At 40.4% G+C, this 26,701-nt stretch overlaps 1 protein-coding gene across 1 annotated transcript in view; it reads left to right on the plus strand.

Annotated features, from left to right (window-relative positions):
• The window catches only part of DCUN1D4 (defective in cullin neddylation 1 domain containing 4), a 65,947-nt gene extending 61,482 nt beyond the window's left edge, over positions 1 to 4,465 (plus strand). The window contains exons 11-12 of the mRNA XM_032466343.1: positions 909 to 1,011; positions 1,117 to 4,465. Coding sequence (XP_032322234.1) covers positions 909 to 1,011; positions 1,117 to 1,172 — 159 coding nt within the window. The 3' untranslated portion in view covers positions 1,173 to 4,465. The remainder of the gene's footprint in view (positions 1 to 908; positions 1,012 to 1,116) is intronic.
• Positions 4,466 to 26,701: the final 22,236 nt, after the last annotated feature.

Raw genomic sequence — 26,701 nt, forward strand, 5'->3', positions numbered from 1 at the left:
GCTTTTGGTTGCTTAGAAAGTTACACTTGTGGTCTGTGCTTTGTTCTCTGTCTTATATTAGTTTACGTTTTTCTGTTAAAGGGAGACGGTAGTCCTTTCATTCGAGCTTTTTTTCTCGTGTTTGCATCCTCAAAACCATTCACTCAACTCTCTGCTTTTTATGTACATGTATTGTTTTCCAATATTCCCGATTTTAGTGGTGAGGGTTTAAAAGTTGTTGGACTGGGTTCTATTTTTAAATCTTTATACAGGAAACTGCATTTTAAAATACACACACAGCGTATTTCTTGTCTGGGAGGAAGAGAAGAACTATTTCATGGCTATGCTAATTTCTTTTATGATCAGATTCAAAGTCAGAGTTACTAGAAGAGTAACCCTTCAGGGGCCAAAGCACCTAGTCCTGAGGCCGCTTACAGCACGCGGCAAGTCCTCCTTGAGTCCCCGGCGCTGTGCGCTGCAGGCTGAGGAGACAGTGAGCGCGCTGTCCACGTGGCGGCTCCTAATGGGAGCAGCGCTTTATTTAGCACTTACTCTGTGCCAAGCCCGAAGTGAAGTGCCCTGCACAAGTGAGCTCTTTAATCCTTGCTGCATCTCTGTAAAGTAGGTATTATTGGTCTTTTATGTGAAAGGGCCTTTGCCGTCTAGAAATTGCACTTCTGGAATATAAAAAATGGTGTCTCTTTGCTGTGCTTGCCCTTTTGTGTTGAGCCCCCCGATATTTTTGTGAAGAAGATTGTCATCTGGAGTTCTTCTGCTCTGTCTCTCACCCTTCTAGATCGGTGCTTAACACACCTCACATGGAAAGAGTTAACCTTCATGAACTTTCCTAAGTTGATTCGTACAGCAATTGAAACCATCCCATTTGTTAATTATGTGTCAGTAATTCATCTTACTTTTCCCTCCATCAGCAATCAAAATATAAAGTTATTAACAAAGACCAGTGGTGCAATGTGCTAGAGTTTAGCAGAACAATTAACCTGGACCTCAGCAACTACGATGAAGATGGAGCATGTGAGTACCGGGCCGCGCGGCCCTTCACCCGTCGCCGCCCACCCGCTGCTCTACCTCGTCCTGAAGAGCTCATGGCTGTGCTGTTTTCTCTCTGTCTCTCTCCAGGGCCAGTTTTGTTGGACGAGTTTGTGGAGTGGTATAAAGACAAACAGATGTCCTAGGACTTCACGCATTGCAGCGAGAGAGTCACTGTTACCACAGTTATGTCAACCATTAGCCATAAATTGCTGTTTGTACCCAAGCGCATGCCGCTTTTCTTGCACTGTCTCCCTTTGGCAGGGCCATGTTGGTGTTTGCTGTTGAATGGGCCAGCTCTGCTTGCTGTGTAGCATTGTTCTCTTGGAAGGCTGCTTTGCAGTTTGTATTTACACTACAGATTGGTGAATTTGCCAACGTCCTCACTGTGATTATGTGTATATTGCTGTTTAAATTTTGTATATGTGTATAAAAAGAAAAAGCTTCACCTAGAGATTATTTCTGCAAAAATGTATTGTAAAATAACTTTTGTGGCATATTTCTAGTCCCTTTTTTTCAAATGAACGGATTATACTTTTATTTGGTCTCAAATGTAGCATTTCAGAAAACAAGACAGAACAACCGTTAACCATATGCAAATGAAGCCAGAATAATTAACCTTCCTGTTTAAGAGGCCAACTTTTAGGAGAGGGGAGTCATAACTTCTCAGAGGCATATGCCAAATACAGTGTGGTTTACTGAAATAATAGCATTTTTAAATGATGAGAGTTATAATAATTGAACGTAGAGACAGGTACCATGCCACAAGTCTTTTCTACCACGCAGGGTGTAGGTTTTGATTTTCTAATGTTAAAGCTGAAAGCTGTTATATTTTGAGTATAGGTACAGATGAACAAACTACAATTGCACCTTTTTTTTCCCATGGGTTTTAAACTCTTGTAAATTTTCTTAATATATATGTTTTTTCTTTTGCATTCCTCTAGTCAGTGTTTGGTCTGCTGATGCTTCCCATGCCATTCTAAGTAAAACTTATTCTGCCGCCTCCATGAAAACCTAGTGATTTTGCTGGCAACTTAGAACTACGGAGCACTTTTAGTTGTGGCTTAACTATTTAGTTATGCTTTCATGGTGTCTAATTTTCTAAGTTTTGCAGGGAAAAGAACTATACTATAAGTGAGAGGTGTTCTGTTTTGTTTTGTTTTCCTTTTTCGTTTCTTTCACGCTAGGCTTTTCCTGGCAGACTGTCCATTGCAGGCAGTGGACACGACACCACCAGCACTGAGCTAGTAACTCTGTTACACGGTGGGACCTTTCCCGGAGGGGCCGCTCGTCATTGCCTGAGTAATGTGGACAGAGGGGTGATAGCCATTATGTGTGTCGATGAGGAAGCAAGAGTAAACAGGACGGTATTTTTAGGTTTGTATTTCACGTCTTTTCCTTCTTTAGCTTGTCTTACGCTTCTCGAGGAAATGTATAGATAACTATAGTGTGTTTCTCCCTCAACTATCTGGTGCTATTGAATGACTAATTTAGTCCCTAAAGTTTTGTGAAAACACAAAAGTCTAATGACTTAAACCAAGTGAATAAAAAAACTAATGGTGCATTTGAACAAGTGAATGCTGTAGTTGTGAGCAGACTCCATGATGGAACATGCAACGGTCAGAGGAGGTTTGGATTATTCCAGAATCTGGCCCCCAAATCTTTTGGGTCAAATGTGAACCTTTAATGGCATCACGTGAGTAAAGCACACAGACAATGCTACTCTTGACCACGATTTCACGGTTTCTTTGTAAACAGTGTTCAGATTTTCATATTATTTTTTCCCTAACTGAACCACCAAAGACAGAAATTTTGTATGTATATACAGTGTGTGTGCATATACAAAATCATGATACGGTAGAATGAAATTACTTCCTTTTTCTACCAAATAGAAAGGTTTGGTTTGCTGTGAAATAAACAGAAGTTTGGAAAACTCTGTAGTGATTAAGCATACTTCATCATTCCTTGTTTAGAAGTTGTAGACTCCCTTCTACCTTATGCATTCACACCAGTTTGCACAAATTAATCTCTGAAAAGAAAAGAAGGTGTGGACGGCAAGCACAGTTCCTGAGACGGAGGTGCTGGAAGGGTTTCCATTCCGACAGGTGCCTGGGGTTCCAGTGGCGACTGGCCGTAGGCCGGTTCGAATCTGTGGAGAACTTGGTTCCTTTTTCAGAAGTATCCCGTAAAGTTAAAAAAAAAAAAAAAATCACACCTTAAAAGCAGCAGTTCTGAAATTTGATCAAACATTTATTTTGTTTAAATCAAGTATAAATCATAGAAATTATTTTAAAAGGTATTGTTAGAGACTGGAGAATTTTTAAAACACTAAGCACAGTTAATCCTAAAATAAAAAGACTGTTACGGGGACGACGTTACATTTCAACCACAGCGAACATTTTGATGATAGGGGTTTTGGAGAAGCCAAGTAAAAACTATTTCATGATGTATAATATGAAGGTCAGTATTCCAAAAGGATAACCTTGCATATTTAGGAAAGTCCAGATAATCTCTGAACTCCCTTGAAAAATAAATCTCTGTGGCCACAGAGTGCTTGCCCTTGGTTTTCTTGAGTTTATGCAGTTAATTTTTAAGGGGAGGAAGAGGGGCCAGAGTAATAAGATACTTTTTCTTAAAGACGTCCCTAAGTTACGTAACACTGAGCAGTCACCGAGCACGTCCTCGTGAGCTAATAACGCTGAGTGAATGAGGGTGCCTTCTGGGTTTCTTTTGTCACCTACGCCTCCGCCCTTTCTCTTCCATCGTGCTTTGAACTCCACGCTGCAGTTACTCCGTCATAACGGAATACAACTTTTAGATGTTTGCTGCTGCGGTAGGTCAGAAATTTCATTATTTGATTTGCCATAAACGCCCTCTGTAATGTTACGTGCAGCTTATTTGAAGCATGACCTCCGAATTAAGTTTTTATAAATCTGACTAGACCAACCTCTAGATTCTGGTTTAACAACAGATGTCTGTATCCTCTCAGCCTCCATCTTAACAGTGCTTTTGAAGTTTATACAGAAAGCTTTAAAAGTTAGTTTGTGCCCTTGGTTTTTATTCTTACAACTGCTAAAATACCTCTGTAAGCCTTATCTTTTATTCTTTCATATGTTGTATAATAAATGTATAGAATTCATTGACCAACTAAAATGTTGGGTGTCTGTAAATGAGACCAAAATGTGGGTTGCTTTTTTCATAAAACCATTTCTCTCGGGGTTACTGTTAAGTGAACAGCAGCTAACCTGTGACTGTGAATGCTTCGTGTCGTCAGTATTTGCATTACCTTCATGAACGTGTGCAGGTCCTGTGACTCCCAGCTTAACTGAAATACTGTTATGCCACCTAACTTGAGTACAGCAAACTGGTTTTAGGTTTTAATGGAATTGATGTAAAATGATATCTCATAAATAAAAAGTATTTGTGTTTGGTTTCAGAACTGATTTGTGAATTCTTTCTTCTCTTCTTTGGCTTTTGCTTCAAAACCTCTTGAGGTAGTTTTATTTTTTTTCTAATTTTTATTTTTTTTTTAACATTTTTTATTGATTTATAATCATTTTACAATGTTGGGTCAAATTCCAGTGTAGAGCACAATTTTTCAGTTATACATGAACATATATGTATTCATTGTCACATTTTTTTCTCTGTGAGCTACCATAAGATCTTGTGTATATTTCCCTGTGCTATACAGTATAATCTTCTTTATCTATTCTACAATTTTGAAATCCCAGTCTGTCCCTTCCCACCCCCCGCCCCCTTGGCAACCACAAGTTTGTATTCTATGTCTATGAGTCTGTTTCTGTTTTGTATTTATGCTTTGTGTTTTTGTTTTTGTTTTTTAGATTCCACATATGGTATTTTTCTTTCTCTTTCTGGCTTACTTCACTTAGAATGACATTCTCCAGGAGCATCCATGTTGCTGCAAATGGCATTATGTTGTCGGTTTTTATGGCTGAGTAGTATTCCATTGTATAAATATACCACCTCTTCTTTATCCAGTCACCTGTTGATGGACATTTAGGCTGTTTCCATGTTTTGGCTATTGTAACTAGTGCTGCTATGAACATTGGGGTGCAGGTGTCATCCTGAAGTAGATTTCCTTCTGGATACAAGCCCAGGAGTGGGATTCCTGGGTCATATGGTAAGTCTATTCCTAGTCTTTTGAGGAATCTCCACACTGTTTTCCATAGTGGCTGCACCAAACTGCATTCCCATCAGCAGTGTAGGAGGGTTCCCCTTTCTCCACAGCCTCTCCAGCGTTTGTCATTTGTGGATTTTTGAATGACGGCCATTCTGACTGGTGTGAGGTGATACCTCATTGTAGTTTTGATTTGCATTTCTCTGATAATTAGTGATATTGAGCATTTTTTCATGTGCTTTTTGATCATTTGTATGTCTTCCTTGGAGAATTGCTTGTTTAGGTCTTCTGCCCATTTTTGGATTGGGTTGTTCGGTTGTTTCTTATTGAGTCGTATGAGCTGCTTATATATTCTGGAGATCAAGCCTTTGTCGGTTTCACTTGCAAAAATTTTCTCCCATTCTGTAGGTTTTCTTCTTGTTTTATTTCTGGTTTCCTTTGCTGTGCAGAAGCTTGTAAGTTTCATTAGGTCCCATTTGTTTATTCTTGCTTTTATTTCTTCTAGGAGAAAATTTTTGAGATGTATGTCAGATAATGTTTTGCCTATATTTTCCTCTAGGAGTTTTATTGTATCTTGTCTTATGTTTAAGTCTTTGATCCATTTTGAGTTGATTTTTGTATATGGTGTAAGGGAGTGTTCTAGCTTCATTGTTTTACATGCTGCTGTCCAGTTTTCCCAGCACCATTTGCTGAAGAGACTGTCTTTATTCCATTGTATATTCTTGCCTCCTTTGTCAAAGATGAGTTGACCAAAAGTTTGTGGGTTCATTTCTGGGCTCTCTTTTCTGTTCCATTGGTCTATATGTCTGTTTTGGTACCAATACCATGCTGTCTTGATGACTGTAGCTCTATAGTATTGTCTGAAGTCTGGGAGAGTTATTCCTCCAGCCTCTTTCTTTCTCTTCAGTAATGCTTTGGCAATTCTAGGTCTTTGATGGTTCCACATGAATTTTATTATGATTTTTTCTAGTTCTGTGAAGTATGTCCTAGGTAATTGGATAGGGATTGCATTAAATCTGTAGATTGCCTTGGGCAGTGTGACCATTTTAACAATATTGATTCTTCCAATCCAAGAGCATGGAATATCTTTCCATTTTTTAAAGTCTTCTTTAATTTCCTTCATCAATGTTTATAGTTTTCTGTGTATAATTCTTTCACCTCCTTGGTTAGATTTATTCCCAGATATTTTATTACTTTGGGTGCTATTTTAAAGGGGATTGTTTCTTTACTTTCTTCTTCTGTTGATTTATCGTTAGTGTAAAGAAATGCAACTGATTTTTGAACGTTAATTTTGTAACCTGCTACCTTGCTGAATTCTTCAGTCAGCTCTAGTAGCTTTTGTGTGGACCTTTTAGGGTTTTCTATATATAGTAACATGTCATCAGCATATAATGACACTTTTACCTCTTCTTTTCCAATTTGGATCCCTTTTATTTCTTTCTCTTGCCTGACTGCTGTGGCTAGGACTTCCAGGACTATGTTGAACAGGAGTGGTGATAGTGGGCATCCTTGTCCCAGATTTTAGTGGGAAGCTTTTGAATTTTTCACCGTTGAGTACTATGCTGCCTGTAGGTTTGTCATATATAGCTTTTATGATGTTGAGATATGTCCCCTCTATACCCACTTTGGTGAGAGTTTTTATCATAAATGGATGTTGAATTTTATCAGATGCTTTTTCTGCATTGATTGAGATGATCATGTGGTTTTTGTCCTTTCTCTTGTTGATGTGATGTGTTATATTGATTGATTTGCGTATGTTGAACCACCCTGTGTCCCTGGGATGAACCCCACTTAGTCATGATGTATAATCTTTTTTATGTGTTGTTGGATTCTATTTGCTAATATTTTGGTGAGGATTTTGGCGTCTATGTTCATCAGTGATATTGGCCTATAATTCTCTCTCTTTGTAGTGTCTTTGCCTGGTTTTGGTATCAGGGTGATGGTGGCTTCATAGAATGAGTTTGGGAGTATTCCCTGCTTTTCAGTCTTCTGGAAGAGTTTCAGAAGGAGTGGTATGACTTCTTCTTTGTATGTTTGGTAGAATTCCCTGGTGAAGCTGTCCGGTCCTGGACTTTTATTTGTAGGGAGGTTTTTTATTGCTATTTTGATTTCATTTCTAGTGATCAGTTTGTTCAAGTGGTCAGTTTCTTCTTGATTCAGTCTTGGTGGACAGTATGTTTCCAGAAACTTGTCCATCTCTTCTAGGTTATCCAGTTTGGTTCCATATAGTTTTTCATAATATTTTCATATGATATTCTGTATTTCTGTTTTACTTGTTGTAATTTCTCCATTTTCCTTTCTTATTTTGCTAATTTGTGCTCTCTCTTTTTTCTTCTTTGTGAGTTTGGCCACAGAGGTTTATCGATTTTATTTACTTTTTCAAAAAACCAGCTTTTGATTTGATTGATTTTTTTCTATGGTCTTTTTTATCTGTGTTTTATTTATTTCCTCCCTTATCTTTATAATTTCCTTCCTTCTGCGGCCTTTTGGGGTTTTTTGTTCTTCTTTTTCTAGTTCATTCAGCTGGTGGGTTAAATTGTTTATTTGAGATTGTTCTATTTTGAGGAAGGCCTGTATCGCTATAAACTTCCCTCTTAGTGCTGCCTTTGCATGTCCCATAAATTATGTGTGGTTGTGCTTTCACTTTCATTTGTCTCAAGGTATTTTTTAATTTCAGCTTTGATTTCCTCATTGACCCATTGGTTTTTTAATAACATATTGTTTAATCTCCATGCTTTCCTTTTGTTCTCCTTTGTTTCTCTGTTGTTGATTTCTAGTTTCATGGCATTGTCGTCAGTAAAGATGCTTGAGATAATTTCTATCTTCTTAAAATTGCTGAGGTTTCTTTTGTGCCCAAGTACATGATCAATCCTGGAAAATGTTCCATGTGCACTTGAAAAGAATGTATATCCTATTTTGGGGGGGTGTAATGCTCTGCAATATCCACCAAATCTAATTTTTGTAATGTATTATTTAATTTCTCTGTTACCTTATTTATTTTCTGTCTGGAAGATCTGTCTAGTGATGTTAATGTGGTGTTAAAATCTCCAATTATGATTGTATTCCTATCAATATCCCCCTTTATCTCTGTTAGTAATTGTTTTATGTACTTAGGTGCTCCTATATTGGGTGCATATATATTAACGAGTGTAATATCCTCATCTTGTATCACTCCTTTAATCATTATAAAACGTCCTTCTTTATTTTTCTTTATGGCCTTTGTTTTAAAGTCTATTTTGTCTGAAATCAGTACTGCAACACCTGCTTTTTTGGCTTGTCCGTTTGCATGGAATATCCTTTTCCATCCTTTCACTCTCAATCTATATGTGTCCTTCTCCCTAAAGTGGGTCTCTTGTATGCAGCAGATTGAAAGTTCTTGCTTTATTATCCAGTCTGCCACTCTGTGTCTTTTGACTGAAGCATTTAGTACATTAACATTTACAGTAATTAATGATAGATGTGTGTTTATTGCCATTTTGAACTAATCTTTGCAGTTGATTTGGTATTTCCTCTTTGTTCCTTTCTTCTTCCTTTTGTGGTTTGGTAATCTTCCTTTGTATTATCATGGATTTTATTTAGTTTTTGTGACTCCCTTGGAAGTTTTTGGCTTGTGGTTACCCTTTTCTCTAAGTCTATTAGCCCATTACTGTATCTCGAACCCATCCTACCGAAAACAAAAAATTTAAAAAAGAAAGAAAAAAAATACTCTGTATTTTCTTGCTTCCCTCTCCCACTCTTAATGATTTAAATGTCTTCTTTTACAATTTCGTGTTTATTTTATTTGTAATTCATGAGTTATCACCTTTCCAGTTATGAGTTTCTCATTTCTGTAGCATCCTGCTTCTTTTCTATTTATAGTAGACCTTTCAATTTATTTTTTAGCATGGGTTTAGTGTTGCTAAACTCTTTTAGTTTTTACTTGTCTGTGAAATTCTTTATCTCTCCTTCTATCCTAACGGATAGCCTTGCTGGATAAAGTATCCTAGGCTGCATCTTTTTTTCATTCAGGACTTTGAATATATCTTGCCACTCCCTTCTGGCCTGTAGTGTTTGTGTAGAGAAATCAGCTGAGAGCCTTATGAGGGTTTCCTTGTAACTCACTCTTTGCTTTTCTCTTGCTGCCCTTAGGATCATTTCTTTATCCTTGACTCTAGCCATCTTGATTATGGTATGTGTTGGTGTGGGTCTGTTTGGGTTCTTCCTGTTTGGGACCCTTTGAGCTTCCTGTATTTGGATATCTGATTCCTTCTTTAAGTTTGGGAAGTTTTCAGTCATGATTTCTTCAAAAACCTTTACAATCCCCTTTGATCTTTCTTCCCTTTCTGGGACCCCTATTATGTGAAGATTGGAATGCTTTATGTTATCCTATAGGTCCCTTATGTTGCTTTCATTTGTTTTTATTTGTTTATCTTGCAGTTGTTCTGATTGGGTGCTTTCTGTTGTCCTGTCTTCTAGGTCACTAATTTGTTCCTCTGCATTATCTAGTCTGCTTTGCATAGCCTTTAGATCTGTTCTCATCCCAGCCAATGAGTTTACCAATTCTGTTTGGTTCTTCTTTATAGCTTCAATTTCATTTTTGACATATTTTATATCTCTAAACACTATCTCTTTTAGTTCCTTCAATACTTTGATCACTCCTTTTTTGAAGTCTTGATCTAGTAGGCTATCGATGTCTATTTCATTGATCATTCTTTCAGGGGATTTCTCTTGTTCTTTTAATTGGGAATGGTTCCTCTGTTTCTTCATCTTGCTCATATGTCTCTGGTACTGTGGCTTATGGAGTATCAGTTATCTATTGTGGTCCTTAAAGGAGTTTATTTATTTATCTATCTAATGCCTATGTAGGAATAAAACAGATTTTTAGCATCTTTGCCTTTTGAAGAGGACAGTGTTCTGTTGGAGTTCCGCAGGTACTCTAGTTGGCTGAATGGGTCTGTAGATGTGAGTCTTGGTGTATCTGTGGGAGAGGGTGAGCTACGTGCGTCCTACTACTCCGCCATCTTGGCCTCCTTGGAGGTGGTTTTAAAGTATTTTATTTTTTATTCTTCTTTATTTTTCCCCAACTTTTTATATGGAAAAATTTCAAAGCTATAGAAGGAAGATGCAAGAATGACATAATAAACACCCCTACACCTGTTCCCTAGGTCTTCCAGTGGGTGATGTTCTGAGTGTGTGTACTTCTCCTTAACAATACATGATAATGTTTTCTCTGAACCATCCTAAATTACATTATTGACACTTCATATTTTGAAACAAGGACATTCTTACCAGAGTACTGTGATCATACTCAGGAAATAAACATTGATACAGTATGATCACCTAATACACAATCCAGACTAAAATCTCCCGCTTTGTACCAATAATGGCCTTGGTAACTACTTTATTTTTAATCCAAGGATAAACAATGTATTTAGCCATCATGCCTCTTTAGTTTCTTTTAATCTAGAATAGTTCCAGATACAGTATTTTAATGTTTTCATTAAAGATAGTACAAACACTCCTCAGCCAAAAAAGAAAAAAAAAAACCAGTTTAAAATTTGCTACCGTTATGTTGTGTATTTCTAAACACTGAGCTAATAATTGAGTGCTTACTGTGTGCCAGGAGCCAGGGAGAAGTGACCATTTCTGCTGCCTCCAAGGCTACAACCCACTGAGTCCCTGAGTGTGTATCAGTCCTGGTTATCAGTTTCTAAAATTGTCTTACACTAGAATCTTAGCTCCTTGGTGCCAGAACCTCAGGCCCAGAGTAGATGCCGGGGAAGTAGACATGGAAGGAAGAGTTCCCAGTTGGCCAAGAATCGTCAGGTCCTGAAACCTCGTGTAAAGATCAGATAATCCAAGAAGGACTGATACAGACTTTAAGACTTTTAGAAGCTTAAAAAGCGAGAGAGGAGGTGGACAAACAGGATTCCTGGAAAACAGGATCCAGGTACGCACAGTTTCAATTGGTGATGTAAGTGGTTCTTTCAACTATAATTTGGGCCAAAGCTAAGGATCAGACCAGGAAAATCCCTGTTCTTCCAGACATCCACAAAGGCTGAGGGTGGACGGCGGATGGCGATAAAGGAAATGCTTACCCTAAACGGATGGCGAGGAGTGGGAGGTGACCAATCTTAGGACAGGGACTTCTTAGCCTGGCCTACGGCAAATGGCAGAAGGTCGGGGAGCACATTATCCACTAATAGAAAATTGAAACAAAGTTATCCTGCAATGCAACTGAAACAAGGTAGACTGGAGAGAGATTGAGTCACTAATGCCTGCTCAAGACAAAAACAAGTAACAAAAACAACCCAGCTGAAGTGCACTGCAGACAGACCTGTGAAGGGAAGTTACAGGAAGATCACTTTAAAGGAAAAGGCATTTTTAAAGATAGCTTTTTGAAATAATGGGGCGAAGAGGAAAGTGAACCAGAAAATGAACCATATTACCCATAAAGAGAGGATGATCACTGGGTCAAGCCCCAGGGCTACAGAAATGAGGAAAAGAGCTACTTTTGGATGGAAATTTTTTTCAATTTGTTCAAACCTATAGGAAGGCAAAACCTGTTCCCCAAGGTGCCCTGACACGCACTACATCATGTTGAAATGACTCATTTGAATGTTACCCCCAAATCCTGATGTGATTTGAACCTGAACTTTTAGGCAGAAGATTAAGCTTTTATGATTCTTTTAGAAAAGAACTGCCTTTGGAACTTTGTCATAGCTAGAAAGAAAAAAAGAAAAACCATCACATGAGGAAATAATACATCAGGCTTTCTGGCCCTGTTTACTTGTAGGGCAGAAGATAATCCAAAGTAAGGCATGCTCGCCACTTTTGGCACATGCAGCAGAAAATAGTTTGTTTTTACCCCCCTGAATTTGTTCCGAACATTTCTCTTTGATTGCCATAACAAAAAACTAAAATCATCCCATGTATAAAAGTACTTGCTTAGAAATGATGGTGAGTGAGTAGCTGTGCTGAGAATGATAACTGGGAACTGAAAAGCAAAAATTGACTATAGTAATTAAATGGAAATTAAAAAAAAAAACCATTTAAAATGTAAATCTCTTCTCCCAAAGAAATGCATTCAGTCCTTTGAGAGAAATTCCTTTGCAATCACTGTGAAGAATCCTGGCTGTGAGAAAGCTAAAGAGATTTGGTTTTTCCCTCTGACCCTTTCCAGCAGAGACCTCAGAATTGCCTAAATTGGAATAGCTGGAATTCTAACTGGGGTTCTCTAGATGAGTTAGGATAAAAGGGGCTGTGGCTGTCCTCCTTACTAGTGACCTCACTCGCCAAAGAGTTTGGGGCCAACTTTTAATATTGAAAGCCACTGCATTTTGTCTCTAACTTGCTTATTTTGGCTTCATTCCCTGTCATGGCTCCTACATATTGCATCTTGAGAGTAGGACTTGGACAAGGGTTGTAATCCTGTCACATATACTCCCCAAACCACTGAATAAAATAGGTGCCTTTTAGCAACCTATTGTGCATGTGTTAAAGTGCTCACAAAACCTTCCAAACCTTATTCCTTCTCCGTTAAGTTTGATTTTCGGATTCTCAGTATAATCATTGTCTTAATATTAACTTTAATTGTATGTTTTCCTATGTGAAATTGGGAACATAAGCACTAACATTTATAAGCATGCAGAGAGGGGACTGGGGTAAATAGAAAATCAACAGACTGAAGAATTAGGAAGGACCCCCGGATGGGAGGTCTTGTGCTGATCAGGTGTGAGTGGCCTCAGCCACTTATAAGTGGTAGACCAGAAAGACTGATTCAGTTGAAGCTGAGGATTCCTTCTGGAGATCTGGGCATTATAGGGACAGATGGGGGCTCAGCCTAGGACTCTCCTTAGGGAGCTTCAGCGAGGTACACAAAGATAGCAATAGAAGCAGCAGAGAGGTTGGACTTCAGGACTGAAGAGTTTGTGGTTGTCACCAAGAGATAACAATATAATTGGTGAAATGATACCAACAGAAGAAAGATACTGACAGAAGAAATATCCTTTAATGGTAAAGGATATAGAAGGTCCTGAGGCATCAAGTAAAGCAGGAGATGATAAAGTGTGTTCCCTGATGAAGGAACTGCTTCCCAGCATCCCAGAGCCCACCATGGGGCTGTCTCCCACACCGCAAGGGTTCTGCCAGGCACAAGGTGCTCTCTTTGTCATCAACCCGAAATCTCTCTCTGAACCCTACCCTTTTGGGTTTTTAAGGAGGCTTCATAACATAGGCCTGATTGAGTTCAATCATCTATAGCCAATGATTTAACCAATCTCCAGCCCCTTCTCTTGAGATGGGGGGTTGGGCTAGGACTGAAAGCTCCAAACCTCTAATCACAGAGCTGGTTCCCCTAGCAACCAGCCCCATCCTCAGGTTACCTAGGGGCTTTCTAAAAACTATCTCATTAACATAACAAAAGACACCATAATTTCCAGTCACTTAGGGAAATTACAAGGATTTTAGTAGCTCGGTGCCAGGAACTGGGACGAAAAACAAATACTCTTTATTATAAATCACAGTATCACACATAGGTACTGACACAAGGCTGTCACTGATCAACAGAGAAGTTAAACAAGTTCTAGCAGCTCCATGTTCCTGTGGTCAGGGAATATCCACTTCTCCCTCCTTTCTTGAATTTGGAGTATTCTCAGGATCAAGGGGAGGAAGGAGATGCTGATGGAATGAAGGACTGAAGGAAGCAGGAGGGACTGTAAGGCACAGGAAGAGGTCTAGGGGAGGGACCAGTTTTCCCCTGAGAGAAGCAGAAGCCAGAAGATATTTGTAACTGGGTAGGAGGTAGTTAAGGGTTCTCCCCTTATGACCTTGATTTTCTTGAGACTGATTCAAAGATTTCTGCTGAGAGAGAGGGAAAGAAAAGGTGGGAGGTTCAAGGAGAGGTGAAAGTTTGGAACAGCCCCTGAGGAGAATGGGAACAGATGATTAAGGAATAGATCTCATTGCCCTGAGAGAAATAAAACATAAAAATAAGACCTGGCTACGTAACTGTGGCACAGTCAGAAGTGATGGATCCAGGACCTCAACATTAGATTCAGGTGATGTGGCTGGCCAGCTCCAGCCCCAGCCTAAATTGGTATAAAAAGCAGGATTTGAGCTTTGGGCTCGTCTCCCTCTGCCAACTGCTGAGACCACCCACCTCCAGACGTGCCTTTTGAGAACTAAGGGAGACCTAGTAAAGCCATGTCCCCTGGCTTGACTTATCACATATCTTTGAATGCTTGCATGTACTTTGCATTGTTTTCTAGGTGAAGGGGTGGCGAACCAAAGTGGAAGTTTCCCTAGCTGAGCTGAGCTGCCATTCCTTCCAGTCTTCACACCCAGACCAGCCCTGTGGTCAGCCCTGTCCCTGTCGAATGATCAACAGACTTGGGCACAATGATCTCATGTGTAAGAACGTAGCAGGGAAAGACCAAGGCAAGCATGAGAAACTTCCTAAATTACTGGAGTGGGGTCGTCCAGCCAGTGGCTTTCTGTGGCTTTTGAGCTGCAGGCACCATGGAGGGTGCCATCTGTGTGATTATCTCGGGGCATTGGAGGGGATCAGCTGGTGGATTAAAAAGGGAAGGTGTGGCAAAGAGGCGTGTTGTGCCTCAGAATTACGACACCAGGAATACCAGATTAGTCCTGACTAATTTAGAACAAACATCAGAGGAGGTCAAATTTTTCCAAGATAGAGAGTGAGATATTAAGGTAGAAGGACAATTAATGATCACTTAGGTAAAGAGGATTCACCCAGGGATGTTCCAGTGGGTCATTGCCTGCCTGGCATATAGGAGATCTTGAAGGGTGTTCTGGAGGATGGAAGTATAGACCAAGAATAGAATCTAACTAGGCAGGAGACACTCCAGTGGGGAGCAATCTAAAAAGGGAACTGATGGTGAGTGGGAGGAAACTGAAGAATGGGTCTGGTGGCCTTACCCCAGGACTATGACACCATCATTGGCATGTCAGCATATTTAATAGAGAAAAGAGGAAGCAGAGGTTGACCTTGTTCATCATTATCCAACCCTACACTATCCAAACAGCTCATCCAGCTGGTCTCCAAAGCTTGGACCCAAGTGATCCTAATATCAGGTCCATCAGAAAACTATACCTCTCTCAAGGTGTTAGAAAAGTGGAGGGGTTGGAAAACCTTTTCTGAGGGTTTTTTTCAATATGAGAAGTCAAATGATAGCTGGGTAACCCCCATCACTTTCAAAATGTGTATCCTATTTGGTGAGAAAGCTGAAAAGATACATTGCATAAGAGCCAGATTGTCTGGGACCCACTGGGTCGTTGTGATTGTGGGAGACCAGCCAGCATGCACTGTGGACATATTAGGAAACAAGGGGAGGGGTGACAGTCTCTTCTCTTCTGTGAAGACCCATGTCATAATGGTGGATAGGACTGACTCAAAACTTCTCCCTTTACCCCAACTCTCCCATTAGTTTAATGCTTTGTCATTACCCATATGCCAGGCAGAGTGGAGTAAATCACAGCCCTCATCAAAAACAAAAGTGGTGGTTGGGGTAGAGGAGGATGTATATATCATGCTAGATAACACTTTTCCTTATTCATGAGTTGCTCAGCCTCAACTGGGGGTCTCTTTTCGAGACAATGGGGCAAGAGCATAGAGTGTACCCTATTGGCTTATGTTTTTGAAAAGCTCTTGAGAAAAACCATCAGGTGCAACAGCTAATGTAAAAGTTAGCTGTAAGATCTTTCATACTATGGAGGGACCAAAGGTCCTGGGAAGTAAGACTAATTTATTCTAAAATGAGAACATTCTTGGGAAGTATGTGGATAACGTGTGAACTTGGGCTTCCTACAGTGGCTAAGGTGTCCTGGACAACCTCCTGCTCATCCAGGGAGATAAGCCTCGTACTCGAGACACATCTTTTTCCCTTCTGGCCATTGTCAATTCTGAAAGTGAAAGCAGAGGTTGAGGGACTCAGAAGACCTTTTCAAGGTCTCACTGGGATGGGGGTGACAACATTAGAGTTCAGAGTCTGCCAAGGAGGATGGGCTCTGGTAAACCCCCAGACTTCTGGTCAGGACCCTGAGAAGTGACGGGGTCTGTGAGTAAGAATGAGCTTGAAGTAGACTAGTACTCACAGGATTAAAGCTCAATTCCAAATCAGTTCAGTCCCTCAGGGGATTAGGGTAATTGCCTGAGTCTAACTGCCTGACGGAACTAGAATTAAATTATCTCTGGAAATATATATCATCTGTGAGTGATATGCTTCATGAAGTAAAATTCTATTCAAATTCTATTCACTCATGAAAAAAAAAGAATTCAAATTTAAAGCAAAGAGATGTGATTTACCTTAAGCTAACAGACGAAGAAAATAACACAAAATCTAGTGATGCTGACATGAATGTTTTCCTACAAGGTATGAGAATCTTTGGTTTCTGCTGAGTCTTACTTCTAAGCATGATCTTGCTGTCTTTTTTGAACATGTGAGATCACACATCTCCAGCCATGGCAGAGTGGACCTGGGGTACACACCTGTCCTGACAGGTACCTATCCACAGACTTGGCTGAGTCTTTCATAGTCTCTTCCTCAGGAATTTGAACTAAGATATATGGAAATAGGAGGAAATAGGTGAATATAGGTGAGTATGAGATCTATAATGTCACACAGATTTGGTGTAAGTTGACATCTTACATCGTTTACATGTCAGCAAGTCAGAAGTAAAAGCTGATGAGCAGAGAGTAGCAATAAGAAGCAGATATGAGATGTGTAGTTCCCAGAGAGATGGATGGGGCAGTTTTGGTCCCCACAGTTCCAGGTCCACAAACCATTTTCCCAGCTCTTTGTTCTGCCTTTTGATGTCCATTTTTGGATATCTATAAGACTATTGAAGCCTTGAAATAAAACTTTCTTTTATTAGTTAAAAAATAGTATACAGAACCTCATGCTATATCTAAATTTCTTGTACATAGTGTTAGCAATCATTAAAAAAAAAAAAAACAGGCCTACAAAATGACAAGTTTTTTTTAAGGGGAAGAAAATCAATAGAAAAAAAACTCACAGGAAATTCAGATATTAGGGTTATCTGACATGGAATCTAAACAACTATAAATGAATATTTATGACACAGAATTTCAACAGAGAACTGGAAACTATAAAAAAGAATCAAAAGGAAACTCTAGAACTGGCAAACTCAATTAGATGAAATTAACAACTCAGAGGATTGGATTTAACAGAAGATTAATCACTACATAGAATTAGTGACTGGAAGATACGGCAGAAAAAATTGAAAGCACAGAGAAACTTTGAAAAAATGCAGAAAATATAGAGACAAGTCAAGAGATTTATGGCACAGTAAGAAGGTCTAAAATACACATAATTTAAGTCCTGGAAAAAGAGGAGAGAGAAAGTTTAAAGAACATTATTTAAAGAAATAATGTTCAAGAACTTCCCAAAACTAATGAAAGGCAACAAGCCCCAACTAAAGAGTTCACGAACACCCAAGCAGGACAAATAGAAAGAAACCAAACGAGTAAAACATACAAATAAAACTTCTGAAAAAACAAAGACAGAAAATCTTAAAAAGCAACCACACCTACGGGTAGCAGCTATAAATTACTACAGAGAAATTAAAAATAAACGACAACCAAAAGGCACTGGAGAGTAAGCAGAAATAGGCGGAGCCTGAAGGGAAACTGACACCTGGGTTAAGATAGTGGCACAGAAAAAGTTATCAATTTATTATAGCATTTAACCTAGGGTATGCCCCAGTCTGTACCACATGGGGTGAGTAAAACTTTGATAGAAACCCTGCAGGAGTCTTCCAAATAACCAGAGGACAGACTTCAGGGCAATGACGACCCCTGGAAAGTGAGGGAGGAATCCCAGAAACTGAGCCAGAGAGAAGGCTCTAATTCTAAGTCTAAACTCTCCCTAACTCTTCAACAAATCCCTGAACCATGCGTGCACAGGGCAGTCTGCAAGATAAAACTGCTGAAATGAATTTTGAGTTGCCACACAGTCAACAGAGTGCCATTTGAATGGAAGCAAGTTAATCAACAATTTTTGGAGGCACTTAACAGAACTCAGAGTTTCCACAACAAAACTGTCACAATATCCAGGACACAACCCCAAATTACTTATGAATAATCAGGAAAATATAACTGAATCTCAAAAGAAAAGACTATAAGCAGAGACTGGTCCTGAGATGATCCGGATTAGAATTAGTAGGCCAGAAATTTAAATTGGATACTATAACTCACTCAACATAAAACAAAATATGATCATAATAAGGGAAAGGATAAGAAGTCTTTGAGAAATTGGAGTATCTTATAAATATGACCAAATGGGAATTCCAGGACTAACAAATACAATACCAAAATAAAAAGTTCACAGGAAAAAGATTCAATATAAATGATGCTAAATCAATGGACATTAATCCAATATGAAGAACAAGGGGGAAAAGATTGAAAAACAAATAGAAGCTCAGGCATCTACAGGACAATGGCAAAGATTTCACCTACATATAACGAGTTTCAGAAGTGAAGAAGAGGAAGAACGAGGGGAAAATAATAGAACTCAAGGCTAGAATTTCCCCAAATTTGGTGAAACACATACTTATATAGATTTGAGAAGCTCAGGAAACCCAAAATAAGATAAATATGAATAAAACCACGTCTAGGCACATCACAGCCAAACTGCCGAAAACCAAAGATAAAGAAAAAATTACAAAAGCACCCAGGGTAAAAGACAATCTGTTATCTATATGGGAACAGCCACTTCAGTAACCACCGCTTCTCAAACACCACGCGCTTGAACACAAACCTTTGATGTGCTAAAACTGAAAATGAGCTTGTTAACCCAGAATTTTTACATCCAGTGAAAATATCCTTCAAGAATAAAGACAAAATAAAGACAATTTTAGATAACTGAAAAATCAAGAGAATATATTCCGAGCAGTTTTGCAGTACAAGAAATGTTCAAGGAAATTCTTCAGGCTGAATTGAAATCTTATTAGCTACAAATAGTTAAGAATATAGGACAAGTTAATAAAAGGGAGGCAATGGAGTAAGCCAAAATAATTAAAATGAGAATAAGAGATATAAAATGAACACCAAACATGTAATGCAAGTATAATACAAATAGTAAGATGGTACATGTAAATCCAGATATATCAATAATTAGAGTCATCGCAAATGGCTGAATTACCCCACTTAAAAGACAAGGATCTTCAGGACAACAACAACAATATAGGCTGCCTGTGAAAGACAAATCTTTAAAAATAGCAAAATATTTAAATGATAGGGTAGATAACACAGGTCACTGCAGGGGGGAGGGTTTAGCTCAGTGGTAGAGCGTGTGCTTAGCATGCACGAGATCCTGGGTTCAATCCCCAGTACCTCCTTAAAATAAGTAAATAAACAAACCTAACCACCTCCCCCCCAAAAAAACCAACCAAAAAACAAAACCAAAAAGATAGGTCACTGTAAACATTAACAAAGAAAAGGCCGGTAAAGCAATTCTAACATGAAACAAAGTAGATTTCCAGGTAATTAAAGATAAGGAGGGACATTTCTAAACGGTAAAATGTTCAGTCCATCAAGAAAATACGACAGTTCTAAGGTTTTATCACATCTCTCTCACTGACAGAACAAGCAGACAAAATAGATATTAAGGATATTCAGTGTTTGAAAAACACAACAATCAACCTTGACTTAATTGACTTACATAGCACACTGCTTTCAACAACGTCAGAACAGGCAATTTTTTCAAGTGTACACAAAACAATACCCAAACCATATACTGGTTCAAAAAGCAAATCTCAACAGATGTCTAATAAGGTACCTGTGTGTTCTGCTTAATAAGTGAATAACAGAAAAATCTTCCTACAAAACAAAATGAAGGAAAACTTCAAGCCTGGATGACCCCACCAGTGAATTCTTCCAAACATTTAAGGAAAAGATAACATTAACCTTTTGAATCTTGTTTTAGAACGTCAGTATAAGTGTAACCTAAGAACACTACTGGGAAGAATACTGTTGGTCAATTTTTGTGGCACATGTGCCAAATCTTAAACAAAATACTAACTTGAATTTGATAAGATTATCAAATTGGGTTTATTCCAGGAGTGAAAAGTTAAACTTCTGAAAAATCAATCCAGTCTATTGTATTTACAATATAAAAGGAAAAATCATAGTCATCTTAATAGTTTAAAAAAAGATTTCACAAGGACCTACTGTATAGCACAGGGAACTATATTCAGTATCTTGTAATAACCTGTAATGGAAAAGAATCTGAAAAAGAATAGCTAATGTATAACTGAATCACTTTGTTGAAACTAACACATCATTGTAAATCAACTATACTTCAATAGAAAATAAATTTTAAAAAGATTTCTCACAAGCATCTGAGATTCATTAATTAAGCATCTGATGGTTTATACAATTAATCATCTGAGAAATACAAATTAGAATCCCAGTGAGAGAATTTTACTCAAACTCTAGAGTGACTGAAATGAAAAATAAAATAACTGGCAATACCCAGTTTTAGTGAGGATACGGAACAACCGAAATTCTTATCCATGGCTGAGTCAGTACACTGTGGTACAAATACCACGGAAAATCATTTACTTTTATCTACTAAGTTTGAATGTACACATTCCCTGTGATTCATCATTTCCGCCCAGCTATATACTCATCAGAAACACTCACATATGTGTGCCAAATGACGCTGAAACAAAAATTCAGAGTAAAACATGCCTCCATGCAACAGCATAGGTGATCATTACAATTCTAACACTAAATGAATGAAACAAGACGTAAGTCACTGTCTGTAATTCCCCTTACATGAGGTTCAAAACCAAAACCAGAATTTGTAGCGTTAGAAGTCAGGACAGTGGTTACCTGTGAGGAAGAGGGAAAGATTCATCATTTGGAGACGTTATCAACGCAAGTTCGTGTGCCCAACGCAGAGTGAGGCCAGACAAACTGAAACGTCGGAGTTTGGAGCAGAGAAAGTTTTATTGCTGGGCCAAACGAAGAGAACGTGTGGCACATGCCCCCCAAAAAACCCCAGACTCCCGGAAGGGTTTCAGCTGAGCATCTTTAAAGGTCAGCTGAGGGAGGGACGTGCATCATTCTCTGATTGGTTGATGGATTGCGGTTGATGGTGATCAATCCTTAGGCACCAGAAGGTCTGGGGGCTACATCCTCATGATCATCAAGTGGTTAATTTCTTCCATTTGGTGGTGGTTTTTAGTATCTGAAAAGCACAGGAACTATGCATGAGATACTATTATCTGGGTACTTCAGAGAGGAGCTGCAGCAGAGGATACGGGGGAGGAGTTTGTCCCAGGTCCTGCTGGGTTTCGATTCCCCACTTTTCTTTGCTATTCCTCAATCTTGAGCAGAACAGGTGTTGGACAAGAAGGAGGATGATGTTTTGGATAGAGAGGTTAATCATAAACTTGGCAGGGGAACTTGGTTTCAATCTCCAATCCTATTTCACCCCTCCCAATATCTTTCAGGGAACGGGGTGACAACCACTCTGGCTGCTTCCTACTGAAACAGGCCATAGTCCTACCTCAACTTGGGGAATGGACACCGAGTCAGAAATAGTCCAAGTCCTGGATCAGAGTCTCATATGATTAAGATCTCATTCCCTGAGGAATTCAGGAGAGTAAGCCTGAAAATCAGTCTGTACCTGGCACTCTGGGGGAGACTTATAGCCAGGTAGCCAGTTGTCCACTTTTATCCAAGTAGGTTTTAACTTTTGATGTGGTATTAAACATATACATAACAGGAGCTGATGGCTACTGCATGTTTCCTTTTTCTGCTAACATAGGAACTAAAGCAACTTTATTGTTTAAAAATTTAATAGCTACAAGAGGAGGCCTTGAGGTCATAAGGTTGCAGCTGCCATCAGCCAGCAGACGCTGCTTTCAGAATGGCTGGTGGTGTTCTGAGGATGACACGGCTCATGAAATTCGAGTTCTCAGCAATACAGGAATGTGCTTGATATCACGTCCAAAATGGCCACCTACTTTTCCCTTGGATGTCTGAACCACAGCTACCCCATTTTGACTTCTGAATGCATTCTCCTTCTCTAGGCCAAAGCAGATGTACAATGCATGTCCAAAAGACCACAAAACAGGCCACTTTGGTCAGTAAAGTTTAAGTTAAACCATGTATGAGCCAGAGTGACTTCCCCACAACTCAATATGTGCAGGTTTTTCCATCATTTCCCCTTTTGATTGTAAATCTTTCAGCAGAAAGCACTTAATGATCAAAATCTTTGTCCCTTGAAGCTGGGGTGGTGCTCCTGCCCCAGGTTTAGATCATGTCCCGCAGTGCTGGGCCTCCTTTATATTTGCCTAGATACTCACGTTGGGGGAAAATGAATCACAGTGTATGTGGTACGTGAAGCATCCAATTAGATTCCCTAGGCCCTCACAGTGGGGCCACAGAGCAGCCAGGAACCTCAAAGACCAGAAGATGATACGATTGAGGAAAGTCCTTTATGAGGCAGAGGCTTTGAAGAGGCTCAGCTAACAAACATCCTGCAGGGACTCTCCAGCTCTGCTGACTGGGAGTCGCGAGCCAGCCATTCAGGTGTGGAAAGTCTGCCGCTGAAGTGATAGCTCGGAGTGTCTGGGGACTGCTTTCTATGACCCAGGCCCCACTCTGCAGGCAGTGATTTGCTTAGTCCTCACTGTAACTTTATTATTCTCATTAAACACGTGAACATATCAGAGGCACACTGGGTAACGATTTTCCACTTAAGAGTAAAGAGGCAGGATTTGAACCCAGATGATCTGGCCTCTTTTCTTAAGAAACTTTACTGTTATTATTATTATTTTTTTTTGGTAGGGGGGTAAGTAATTAGGTTTACTTACTTTCTTTTACAGGAGGTACTGGGGATTGAACCCAGGACCTCATGCATGCTAAGCATGTGCTCTACCCCTGAGCTGTACCCTCCCTGCAAAGAGCCCTTCCTCCTAATTTCCATCCACGCAGCTCCTCCAGGCTAATCAGCAGATTTACAAGCTGCTCTCACACACATCCTCAGTAATGGGATGGAGGGAACACAATTTTTTTATGTGCTGGAAGAATGTTTTTCCTGCCCAAAGAAAATACTAAATTTTTTTCTCCGTTGGCTGTGGTTAGGAGCTCATCTGCATGGAAAACCCTTGCTTTGGCAGCTTTGCAAGAGAAAACTCTTCCTCCCGCCTAGTAAAGGGGGAGGCTTGGAATTCGGGGAGGCTGCTGACCAACTAGAAACTTCTGACCTCAGGAGAACTTGGCTGTGCTCTCTCCCCATCTCCAGAAGCAGTAGGAACCCTTTCTTTGCAAAGCCCTGTTCTGTTCAGGACCCTGTCAGGTTCAACCCCTAATTCTTCAGGAAGAGGGGAGATTATAGACTATGTATCATTTTGTAACATCAGACTTTCCTCAGTGGGTCACCGTTCAGTTTTTTGTTTCTTTGTTTTTTTTTTGTTTTGGTCAGAGCTTCTGGTTTTTATTTATCTCTTTATTTGAAGATACATGAAATTTTTATGAATTTGGTTTTTGTTGCTCTGATAAGCAACTGGGCCAGTGTGGGAACCAGCAATCCAGATTTTGACACTTTCCTGCCTCCTTTAAGCTGGTAAGAACATTTGCATTTCCAGAGTTTCACCTTTTGGCTTGATCTGACTTCATCTTAGAGTAACTAAAAGCTAGTTATTTCTTCAAATGAAGTTCTAAGCAACTAAGTGTCTAAGGAATTCACTCACAGCTAAAATATTACACATGGTATCCTTATGACTCCTTTCTTTCTATAAATGTATTTCTGGAAGTGCTTGATTAAAGAAAGTGACTTAAGAGAAGACAAGGAAACCCTGACATGGCTCAGATTGCGTAGGGGTGCTGGGCTGTCTGGGAACTCTGATTCCAACCCAGGTAACTGTTGGGTGTCAGGAGATGGCAAAGTGCTTACTGGAATGAAGCTTGACTGAAGCCAGTGTGGATTGTAACTGCTGCCACGTTTCTACTTGTCCGGGCAGCAACCTCAACATGTGAGACCTACTAGCATGGCTCATCTCACCCAACTTAATTATATGAATACTAATTTTAAGATGCTCTTGGATGCGGACTTGGTGCCAAGAGCAACTCAAGTTTTTTGTTATTCTAATAGGTTATGAGAGGCATAGACTGACAAGAGAAGGAGGAGGAAGGAAGGAAGGAGGAAGGACGAAGGAAGGAAGGAAGGAAGGAAGGAAGAAAGAAAGAAAGAAAGAAAGAAAAGAAGAAGAAAGAAAGAAAGAAATAAAAGAAATAAGAAAGAAAGAAGAAAGAAAAAGAAAAGAAACGAAAAGACTCCTGAAAGGGAAAAGAAGAAAGAAGGAAGGAAGAGTCAAGCCCTTCCGGAATGAAGAGAACGAGAATACGACCCTCCCCCGAACCGCCTCCCCCCCTAAAAAACAACTCCCCCCAAGAGAAAGAAAGGAAGGAAGAAAGAAAGAAGGAAAGAAAAGAAAGAAAGAGGAAGGGAAGGGAAGGCAAGGAAGGCAAAGGCAAAGGCAAAGAAAAAGGAAAAGAAAAAGAAAAAGAAATGCCAAGATCACAATGAGCCAGCCCTTCTCAGACTTCTACTTTCTGTTTCTTGGATAGGCGCTGATACCAGTGTTCTCCGTGGGACAGATATGGATTCTGTTGTTTTGATGATGTGTCTCCAAATCTCAGCAGCAACCAACAACATACAACTGGGATGCTTTGCTTATTGCTCGTGACAGTGGTAAGATGTTGTGTCCCTGCCCTAAGCTCATAATAATATTTTTGTTAAAATAACAAATGAGTGTGGTTATGAATTATATAATTCAGAGAGGATGTCAATGAAAACCAACAGTCACCTGCATCGCGTATTCATTCCCAGCTCAGTTCAAGCTAAAATGTGAAACTTTGGAAATGCAAAATTTTCTTAACAAATTAATATACTTAATGTACAAGAGTTTTCTCTTGCTGTTTGATGGTTTGTTCTCCAATTTCTCTGTTTACTACTGAGTCGTGTCATTCAGTTGGCTTTTCATCTCTTTCTCTTTAATGTTTTAGGCCTTAATCAAGTACCTGATGATCTGCCAGAAAATCTGCAAATCCACAACTTTTCTTGAACCTATTGGAGAGCTGAGGTTGCAGGTCAACCAACTAACTTGAAATCTAAGGAAAGACAGGCACCTCCGAGAAGGAATGAGCCATGGGCACTGCTTCTAGATGCATACAAGTTAGTAAGAAGAATCCAGCTAAGATTTTTAATAAATTGCTAACTGCTGAACGTGACCAGCAGAAGAATAGAAAACCTCTCGGAGCGACAGAATCTACACCAACTTGCAGGTTCTTCACTGGTGCTCACCAGGGGTTCACAGAAAGCCTGGGGACAGGGTGGGGAGCATGGTTTGTGTCCTGGCCAAGGAACACTGAGTTTAGGGAGTTACCTCTTTGTAGCAAGCCTGCTCTTTGTCTTCGGGGAGATGCCACCTCATCCCTCAGGCTGCCCCCTGCACACACAACCCTGAGAAGTGGCCCAGGAAGGGTGAGAGCTCGCATTCTCAGCACACCCAGTAGGAACTTGCAGGGACCCACATGGCAGATCACCTCTCCCAGCAAGGTCAAGAACCAGTCTCAGAGGACCTGGCCCAGAGCCTTTCCACCGAGTAGGAAGAGCCCTTTCCTGCCCACCAGGTCTAGACCACGGGCTGCTCGCTGAGCACAGGAGGATGTGAGACAGTGGAAGTAAAAGGTCAGACCTGCCCCTCTGGCCTTGAGGGATTGTAGGAGGTGAAGAGAGAGGAAGCAGGAGGGAGAGAGATGAGGAGGGAGGGCCTGGGTGAGAGGAGACCAGGAGAATGCTGAGGGCGTCAGGCGGGACTCTGGGAGGGGGTCGCCTCAGACGATATCCCCCTGCACCGACCTGGGGCCACCAGAGCCAAGCTGCTCAGCCTCAGCGAGGCCAGGAGATGGGGGCTGGAAGTTAGCTTTCCAGAGCTGCTCTCTGTCCCACTGTGGTGCGGCTCAGACCCAGGCAACCCCTAAATGACCCAGAAGGGGGTGCACTGGACCTAACTTAGGTGCCTCCGGGGATTCCTTTGGCCCTGTGCTCCTGGGCCCAGTTCTGGGGCTGCTGCCAGCCGGGCTGGACCCTTCCCATCCTCTGCCGCTCTCTTCTCATTGTAGGCAGCAAAGTACAGTAATGCCCAGCCTGAGTGTGCCACTGCCCCTGGCCTGCTATTGACCTCACCCCCTAACTGTTGAAAGGTGGGCCCCATGGGAGCCATTGTGGCTGAAACCAGACGCCACCATTTTCAAGTTCAGATGCAGCCTGACTTGACAGGGATGCGGCATCTCTGAGTGCTGTGTGGAGCGGCAGGGAACACAACCCAGAATCGCAGAAGAATTCTGACTTGTGGGGTGAAGTGTGAACTGGGAGAGACAGGAAGTGGGAAGGAGCCAGCGGATGCATTCTTCGCCCTCTCCCTCTCCCCTCCCTCCACCCTCCCCACACTCTTTGACTATCTCAAGACTCCACGATCCATGCAGCCACTCCAGAG

The sequence above is a fragment of the Camelus ferus genome, chromosome 2 (assembly GCF_009834535.1).
Source record: "Camelus ferus isolate YT-003-E chromosome 2, BCGSAC_Cfer_1.0, whole genome shotgun sequence".
Classification (NCBI taxonomy): Eukaryota; Metazoa; Chordata; class Mammalia; order Artiodactyla; family Camelidae; genus Camelus; species Camelus ferus.